The sequence below is a fragment of the Trypanosoma equiperdum genome (genome assembly GCF_001457755.1).
Source record: "Trypanosoma equiperdum strain OVI genome assembly, contig: ctg_766, whole genome shotgun sequence".
Taxonomy (NCBI): Eukaryota; Euglenozoa; class Kinetoplastea; order Trypanosomatida; family Trypanosomatidae; genus Trypanosoma; species Trypanosoma equiperdum.
In genome coordinates, this window is record NW_027124716.1 from 20,514 (window position 1) to 29,877 (window position 9,364).

At 48.8% G+C, this 9,364-nt stretch overlaps 4 protein-coding genes across 4 annotated transcripts; all 4 read right to left on the reverse strand.

Annotated features, from left to right (window-relative positions):
* Window positions 1-1,136: 1,136 nt before the first annotated feature.
* TEOVI_000360300 (uncharacterized protein) lies at window positions 1,137-1,709 on the reverse strand (the record flags this gene model as incomplete). The annotated part of the gene is made up of 1 exon (XM_067226491.1): window positions 1,137-1,709. The coding sequence occupies one exon, from the start codon at window positions 1,707-1,709 to the stop codon at window positions 1,137-1,139; it is 573 nt and encodes a 190-aa protein (XP_067082592.1).
* A 347-nt stretch (window positions 1,710-2,056) lies between these two features.
* Window positions 2,057-3,514, reverse strand: TEOVI_000360400 (TFIIH basal transcription factor subunit; the record flags this gene model as incomplete). The annotated part of the gene is made up of 1 exon (XM_067226492.1): window positions 2,057-3,514. One exon carries the CDS (start codon window positions 3,512-3,514, stop codon window positions 2,057-2,059), a length of 1,458 nt encoding a protein of 485 aa, XP_067082593.1.
* Window positions 3,515-4,505: 991 nt separating this feature from the next.
* Window positions 4,506-5,423, reverse strand: TEOVI_000360500 (Cell cycle checkpoint protein RAD1-like, putative; the record flags this gene model as incomplete). Its single annotated transcript, XM_067226493.1, has 1 exon — window positions 4,506-5,423. One exon carries the CDS (start codon window positions 5,421-5,423, stop codon window positions 4,506-4,508), a length of 918 nt encoding a protein of 305 aa, XP_067082594.1.
* A 480-nt stretch (window positions 5,424-5,903) lies between these two features.
* Window positions 5,904-9,260, reverse strand: TEOVI_000360600 (Metallo-dependent phosphatase-like domain-containing protein; the record flags this gene model as incomplete). The annotated part of the gene is made up of 1 exon (XM_067226494.1): window positions 5,904-9,260. The coding sequence occupies one exon, from the start codon at window positions 9,258-9,260 to the stop codon at window positions 5,904-5,906; it is 3,357 nt and encodes a 1,118-aa protein (XP_067082595.1).
* Window positions 9,261-9,364: the final 104 nt, after the last annotated feature.

Consider the following 9,364-nt stretch of genomic DNA (forward strand, 5'->3'; position numbering starts at 1 on the left):
AAAGAAGAGCTGTGGTCCTGCTCAAAAGCAGCAGAGCTGCTAAAGGCACTTGAAGTGGACATTTGCTGTCTGGAAGCGGAACGATTGAACACGGGGTGGTGTGTGGGATTGTCTGATGAAAAAGTTGTGCTACCCATTCTCATGTGGGAGGGACCACCCATATCAGCTCCACTTGTCGGAAGTGGCTGCGAATAACCCCACTGTTGCTGTCGCGCTGTCACCCTGTCCCCGCTATCGGTGCTGCGTCGCCTGCCCTTGCCATTTTTCTCATGTCCCACACAAGAAAGAGGATGAGGATGCAGCGGCAGGCCGTCATCATACGTCAATTCCGTTCCCTCATCACGTATTGACTTAACCGCAGGTGCAGATGCCTTTCTCTCCTTAGCCCTCGAGGAAGAAGATTTCTGACGCGGCACTGATGTTCCTCTGCCGTTCCTCAACTGGGTTGCTGCGTGCTCTGTTTCGCTTGTGCATTCGCTGCAACTTGAATATGAGGGCAGTGTTGTTGGCGCCTGCCTTTGGTTGCGCGAAACAGCACGGCTCGCGCGCTTGGTAGATTCGTACAGACGTTGTACACCTTTTGTTGTGTGATCGATGAGTTCAAGCAGATCCTCGGGAAGATCATGTCGATAGGCTGAGGAAGACTTCGGCATGACACCCCGCCCCGAGCAAGCGAACGACAAGGCTCCCTGCTCCGCTGCACAAGGTGTCAGCACAGCCTACTCTTCTGGTTAAACGGAAGCCACGAAATGCGTGATCGATTCGTCTATGGAATACAATCTATGCGTATGTGTGTATAAATATATATATATATATATGCTTTTGTCCTCCCCTCTTTTTTGCTGAGGGCACCACAGGGTGCAAGGCATTGAATTGTGAGAAAAAACAACAAGAAATAGGGGGAAAGAGAAAGTCACGTCAGCAGGACCACAACTACCACAAGGAAACAACCACACGATCACACTACGTCTACACAAGACTCTGTCAAAACAAAAGAAAAGCAAAGACGCAAGCAAACCAGTACCCCATAAAACAAATATTAAAAACTAACAACAAAAAAGAAGAGTTCGACACACATGCGATGGTTTAATTCCGCGATACCGTGCTGCACTAGGAACCAAACCAGCTCACCACTATTATATAATTGCATCCCCCTCGTGCATTTGATGTGCCTCAGGCCAATCATTTTTCCTCACGTACGTCAAATTCCATGCGCACTTTCTTGTCTTCAGCGGTTTCTTGTCGACTTCTGACCCAGACCTGTCGGTCATAAGTGGTGAATCATGCACAACAGCACTATTCCAAAACGGCACGTTTTCTCCACCCACCGATTTAGGTGACATTTCCTTCATCTCGGGAAAGGTGCTAACTCCCACATAAAGCGGTTGGCACGTCCATTGTTCTGTACGACCTGATTCCCTACAAGTGGAATTGTTGCGGCGGCGTTTGTTGAGCCGCCGGATGAGCTCCATCCGGTCATGAAACTTATTGATATTCGCCACGTGCCCATTGGCGGCGTTGTCGGAAGTTGATGAACGTGAACTATTGCGAGAAGTTTGACTACCGCACTCCCACGAGGACACGTCTTCCCAAGGCACCGATGCTTCCACAGACACCTTAGTAGCTAAATGGACCTTGGGTTGTCGTGCTTTTCGGGGTAAAGGGTCCCCTAGAAACTCACTGTTGTCGGGCGCGGAGAACCAAACCATGCATCCCACCAAAAAATAAAAATAATAATAACACTAGAGCAAAATCGCGTTGACCCGATGCCTGCCTGAATAGTTATGTGTGTAAATGTAATCTGTCTCGATTCTTTTTCCTCCCCCCTATAGTGGTTATATCAAGGAATTATTATAGTAGAGATAAGGCACAAAAATTAAGAGAGTGTTCGACGTGGAATCAGCAACATATTTAGTTGTCACCAAGACAGCAAGAGGGGACAAAATATGCGATACTGCGCAGTGTGTTGAGGCGTGAGTCTCCCCCATAAAGTTGTACTGGAAGTATACGCATATGCACAAGCACAGCAGGAAGAGTAAAGAGAGGGAGCAGCAAATCAAGCATCTTTCGGAAAAGAGCGCTGAGTGCCAAAAGGTATTGAGGCATCGAATCCATAATGAATCATGTGACTGTTGCGTAGATCACGTGGTCGACTGCGCTTGTTTCGCTTCTTCCGCGTCGTCTCTGAGTTGCGCTGGTCCTTCAATGCCTTCCGCACCGCCTTCATTGCACTCTCATCGGCGCGGTGAACATTCCACACGGCGCGCGACGCAGCCGCAAAAGTCTCACTATCCGGTAATGTGAGATCCCGCACTTCAAGAATGGCAGGCGATGGATTAAGCCACCAAGACAAAGCGGAGTTACCGCAACTACCACTGTCACGGTCAATACCGCTGACACCACCCCTTCCCGCCTGTTCATCGCCGTTGCCACTCCCCCAAATGGCAGGGTCGTTAATGCGAATATCATCCGGTACCGGAAGTAGTGGTTGCTGCTCGCGTCCAACTATCACTCCTGGCATCCCCACACTCTCATCCAACACCTCCAGCGGAATTATTGTCTCCCTACTGTCAACAAAAAGGGACAAAACCACTCTACCCTTAACCTGAGCCTTAATACTTATACAGGTACGTTGGCTCCCGACGGAATTGGCAGATACCTTCACCCGGATTTCGACTGGTGTACTGCCGTCACTACCACCAACACTACTCATACCAACTGGTCTTCCCAGAGTCGTGGTCACCAAAGGAGGTTTGGCTGGTACATGATCTGCATCAGGAGGGACGCTCCTCTCAACAATAACCATGGCCCTGTCACCCACATTGTATCGCATAGGAAAACTATTTCGGCCTCGAACAGGCACACCCCGTCGGTTGTAGAGCATAAATTGAGCAGTAACGCCGGCAGGCAGATCCAGTTTGCCATCTTTACTTTTTTCATTGAGAAGTCCCTCTATGTCTTCATTGCGCATAAGGTTGCTTACAATCTCGCTCTGACTGGAAGAACGACGGGACTTAGCAGAGCGATGTTCACGTGATTTGGTATAGTTATCGGGAAAATAGTACAACAGGCCTTGTGTTTGCGACGCTCTTAAGAGGTTTTCGTTGAGTGTAATTTGGTCTGTATGCAGTGCTACACAACCCTCCACGTCAGGAACCGTCGCTGGCGACTGCAACAACCTGGCGAGGTCCTTCAGATCATTTATGACTGGCCTCCGACAAATGAGGACAATTTCCTCGCGCTCCTCTTGCACAAGGGAAGAAATGTTTTCACCCGCAGCTTCTCCACCAGCGACGGGACGACGATACAATTCAACATTTTGGTTGTTGCACAACCCTTCCTCCATAAACTCTATCCATGATGCTGGAAAACGCTGAAGTGACGCTCCCCGCGGAAGCAAGTAGTCCAGTTGAGCGAGCGTGTACTCAGCGTTGGTGTGTGACGAAAGGAATTGAATTAGTGCATAGTACTTCGTCAGTTGTGAGGTGTTTAGCAACTCGCTGAGTTGACTCATAACCGGTCTCTTACAAAAAGATTCACACAAGTATTCCAAAGGGGGAAAACAACAGAGCAAAGAAGGGGAAGAGAGTTTGCCGCAGTATCCAACATCCAAGAAAAAAATGATTTAAAGCGAAGATCTCATATGATATTTAAATGCGCTTAACCAAAAAATCAGCACAGGTAAAACAGAGGTCAAAAGCCCATCGCGAAGACCGCGTGAATCCCAACACTACTGGACAAACTGCGGCCCTTCAGCTTCGGAAACAATAAAACGGACAATTGATCCTCGTCAATATTTGTGAACAACGCCTTCCAATGACACACTTCCACTTGGACGGAGGAGCACCAAGCCAATCAAAGTATAAAAGACGGTCCCAACAAGATCGACAGCACACAGTATACACAACTGTACTCCAATACGGAAAGTAACACAACTCACCGCGCTCTCGGGTACCTTAATTAGGATGGCCTCGCACTAAATTCGGCATGGCTTCCCACTCAACGCGCCCTTCACTCTCATAGCAAAAGACAATTGTGCCAACACAGAAAGAGTAATGCCACCATTCGGACAGTACGACAGCGATGCAGCAGACGCGCTGGCATGGCCTCCATTACCAACGTGCCATCCAAGGACAACAGCGGACCTCTTCTTTTTTTTTTTAAGGATGTCGTTCGGTGTCTGTGCGACCTGCAATGAAAGATCAGCCATCAGCACAATGATGTACTCGACATTCGTGCTGGGCGCACAGAGACCGTTGCAGCCCGTGGCGCACGGTGCGTGACACCTTCAGTGCCGCAACGGACAGGAGTGACTGAGAGTCAGCTTGACATTCTCCTTTCCCCCTTTTTAAAAGGAAGTTTGCTGACTTCCCCACTCCTGTGTGTCGCACACGAATTGTCGATGTGCAACCAAAAATCCTCCCCGCCAAGAGGTACTGAGACAGTCTAGGGGAGGGAAGTATAACAATGACGTAAAGAACCGGTCACCTCAAGAGGTTTTCATATTACTGATCGTGCAGATTGTATATGGGGGAAACAACCAACGTAACAGTCACAGGGATATCCCGCTCTCGCAGCATGTGCACCACACTAAGCTGCCGTGCTTCATTTATCTGAAGCATCAACCTCTCAAACCCACCAACCGCCGCTTGTTGCTGCCCGTAACCACCACCACCATTACTATTGGGTCCCATAAGGAAATCATTTGCTGGTACAAGAGTGTTACGCCGTTGTTTACCTCCCGAGCGCACTCCGCAAACTAGGACCAGGTGTGACTGAAGTACGTGAGTTTCCACCCGCTCATCACCGTCAAAAATGGAAGAAATAACATCTGAATTAAGTGGGATTTTGATAAGTGCGCTACCATACGGCCCACCTTCCCCTCGGAACAGCACACCCTCCCGAGGGTCCAGCGTTACAACCGCATGAGAACATTGTGCTGTCACTAAATCCTCTATGGCAGCTCTCGCCGCGTCACCTGGCAGTGTCACCTGATTCAAAATACGCGCATGTGAAAACTGAAGGTCAAGCGGATATTCCTTCGGTCGTTGAGTGATAAGTTTTGAACGCAACGTGATTTTTCCGTCCGACAGTTCGACGAGCAACCTCGCTTCTTTGGTTGGGTACGACAACACCACACGTGAGGTGGACATGGAGTTCAGTTGCGACGGACCACCCAACAACAAGGCGTTCCGAAACATGCCCAGGTGCACAGCAAAACGAACGCCAGTCGTGGTGTATTGTGAGAAGATTGATGTGGGAAGCACAGCCGTAGCTGTGGCCGACTGACCTGCGCCCTCAACGTCCAACGTCACGGAAGATTCAGTAAACTCCACCTCTGCCCACGCATCTTTGGAGATGGTGAGCAGAGAAAGTGACTTGAGAAGCAAGTACGGATGAGCAACCTGGCACTGAACAGACATGAAAATGGCACCCTTTGATCCGTATGCGTGCTTCGGAACCTCCCCGGTATCGAGGTACCACAATGTACTAAAAGCAGACAAGAAAGGTGGGGGCCAGTAATGAGATAACAGCAGCACAGGTGAATACGGTAAGAAATAAAATATAATGAGATAAACCAAGCAAACGAAATGAAAATTGCATCCGATGAAGCGCCAACTACCGAAACTCCCACTCCGGTGCGTGACCGTTGAGCAGGAACACAGTGACGCGTAACAAAGGATAAGACGACAGCAGCATTGATGCCTAAAAACAACTTCAAAACGCCAGACCCTTAGAGAAATGCCATATACTGCGTTCACATCCTGACAGGTACCGCACACTGGACAGACAGCCCAACCAGTCGCTTAGTATGTACGATGCACCGCACAATTCGTGCGCGACGTATACGACAAATTATAACAAAAAAAAAGTGTCAGGATGGGGACCTTTGTTTTACCTAATCACTCACGGAGAGGATCTGGCTGAGTAACCCGATGTGGTCTTACAACAAAATGTTCTAGTACTGTAGGTGTGTAGTCAGTGCCCGAAACCCCATGTGGTACCCAGCGACTTGGATGTTTTTTTAGATGTGGTGGAAGATGCTTGGTTCTCTCGTCCCTGCACTCGGTAACGTGTCTGCCATCGCATATCCAAACTTTCGGCACAAACTTTTCTGCAACGACGTAAGCATGTAAACACCTCGTTCTGCCATCCAAGCAGAAACGCAAAAAGTGTTTGTAATCCTCAATCTGAAATGAGGAATATGACGCGTCATATGTTAAATCAAAGTAGTGAACAGATACAAATAGAAATACACCGATAATAAACGAAAGCAGCGGCGTTGCCAAGAGCCAGTAGATCAGAAGAATGTGAAGATAGTACAGAACAACCTGAACACGGTTAGTCGTGTGTGAGAGGGTACCCGTGACATTTGTACCGACGTGGTACGAAAGATACGCCAAGTTTTCAATCATATCCATACTCCTCAACAACGTACAGGCGGCTCCAACAAGGACACTACCGTGTGCAGCCGACCGCAGGCTTTCGATGCCCCTTGAGAGAGCATGCTCGTCACCCAACCACTCAATCAGGTGATTGGATGTGTCATCCGCAGCGGTACGAACCTGAGACTCCAACATACTGCTCCATTGTTCTTTCGTTGATAGAATCAAGCCATGATTCATCATGTAGGCCATCGTTGTTTGAACAACGGCTAACATTCCAGATGAAGCGAACACAACAAGTGCCGTCCAGCATAAAGAGTATGCGATCCGAAAGCATACACTCTTTCTCCCTGACCCAACCGAGAAGAAACCAATAAAGAAACACACCGCCACGAACAAAGATATAATGCCTTTGTCAAATGTATAGAGACAGAGTTCGGCTGTGCGGGTTACGGTACTACAGAAAAGGACGTGGATGTCCACGATCTCCTCTAGTTTTTTGTCCTCCATGTTCAAGGGTAGCGAGGAGGTTATGAGCCCGAAGCACATAAAACCAGCGATTATGTCAAATTTCCAGTTAATCAGGCGGAAGCCGACCAACCTCGTCAGAAACGATGTGACATGATTATCTCTAGGAAACGCTGCCTCCCGCTTATACTCTGTTCCTTGATAAATAACGGTATTGTTCCGGGCGCCGTGTAGAAAGGCACCACCACCGCCGCTGACAACAAGAACAGGTGCCTCTGAAAGCGCGTCTGTAGGTGTGTGTCTAGAGTAGTGGTGGATATCGCCACAAAGTCGCATGCGCAGGCGTGTACCGAGGGCGTCCACTACTCGGTGTAACTCTGGTTGCATCGTCGACGTCAAATTGGTGTTCATCGCCTCGTAAATCCACCCAGGCTCATGGGAAATTAAAATCACACAGGACGAAACGTCGAGGTGTTCCTCAATATAATTCAGGAAGTAGTTGCGTTGTCCTGGGTCGATGTCAGTCACACTTCCTGTATCGACACACAGCAAAAACCAGTTATATGGGAGATTTATAACAAAGAAGGAGCTCTTCTGGGGCATAAACCAGCCACCCATCCAACTCTCGTCAATGATAAACTTCTTAAATGTCACGAGACCATCTAACCAGTCGTGGTTACCGGGGATGGCGAACAGTAGGGGAGTGCTGTGTACCACCTCGTCTTCACCAAGACACATGTCAGCTATATCTCTACGCTGAGTCATTTCCGAAACTTTGGACGCCGACAGCATGTGAATACGGGCAACATCTTTGTTGTCCTCCTCTGGCACAACAAGGCGATTGTACCATTTCTTCACAAGCTTGCATAGAGGTGCGCAGCACCGAAGCGCGTTGTTGTACGGTTCGAGCAGGCGTGTGCGGTACGTTTCGTTGGTGGGATTCGGGTACGCCAAATCTCCACCAACCACCACAAACGATGCACGGGGAAGGGAAAAGTTCTCTTGGGGTTCGTAGTCACACATCGACAGCGTCCGCCCGCATCTGTTTTGCTGTCCATTACCTTCGACAGCAAGGAAGGCTCCATCACCGGCCGTCAGAGGTGGCGTCATCAAACCCCTTCTCCCTCCACCGTCGCGCACAGAAACTGAATTCACGAGTCCGCTTCGCGTTTGCACCGAATCACTTGATGCTAGACGGAGGAAAGGTTGTGCCATCAAACGAGCCATCTCATACGTCGAGTTAAACCCATCTCCGACGTCCGCGACGAAGTCGAACCAAACATTTTCATAATCATCATCACCGTACGGATCACAGCACACAGCATCCACACTGGTTGATGGTGAGCATTCAGAAACACGGGAAAGGCTGTATGACTTGCTAATTTTCGATCTGTGTTTGGTAAAACTCAACTTGAACACCTTGGGATTCATCTGTGACTCCACGGCACGTTGATCAAACGTCAAAAAATTGAGCGAATTTCCAAGGACAGACTGAAGGGCTGTGCCCGCAATGAAAGTTGAAAACCAAGGAACCATGCCCGGTCGGTTCACTGGGTACTGCACGGATAGCTGCTTGACCTCCAGAGAAGAGAGCGCAAAGCTCAGCCGTTTCCCCCCCTCTGGTGAGACAATCCAGGGCTGCTCAACCTTCGATATTCGTTTCGGCTTCGGTTGAAGTTTTCGCCAATCGCAGCCATCTCGGATAGTAGTGGGAACGACTTCGTGTGCCTTTCGCGAACGGCAAACCTCACTCCATAATAGTCCGCGCAGCGGATCAAACCCGCAACGCTTTTTGTACTGATAGTCAAAAGTTATAAAAAGTACATTCATGACACTCAACAGTAGCAGCGTCGGGAAAAGTGTCTGCTTTGGTGATGGAAAGAGCACACCCACGGCACCCTTCAACAACGAGGAGTGCTCAAAGTCTTGAATTCGCATACCGTACGCAAAATGTACGGTAGAAAATAGCGAAAGAAGTAAGGAATTCAACACAACCACGATTGTACTAGAACCATACGTCACACCCAGGCCCCAGACACGCTTCTTGCTGTGAATGTACAAGATTATAAGTGTCGTTGTGCTGAAGATTGGGAAAAAAATCGTGGCAACAGTATCATCGTCGGCATTGCAAATTTCTGCCTGCAGAGACCTTTGGGGTTGAAAAAACCCCGAGCCGGTATGAAAAAGGAAAACAACAACGCCAATCCATACTTGCAACACCTTCGTCACCTGCGCATACCAATCGGTTCGCCAAACATTGTGGACTCGAAATGGGGCGTGAAACAAATACATCCACGCCAAGAATATGACATACACTATTGTCCACCACACATCCTTCTCGAGAAATCGCAAGTACGACATGAATGCATCGGCGTACCTGACAGTGGAGGGGTTAGTGACATTCATAAGCTTCCTTCAGTTATATGCTATCGTCACGTGAAGCGGAGAACGAAGGATAAAGGAGAAAGAGTTGGCTTTGAGAAAAGGGCAGCAAATACGAAAGACAGCGT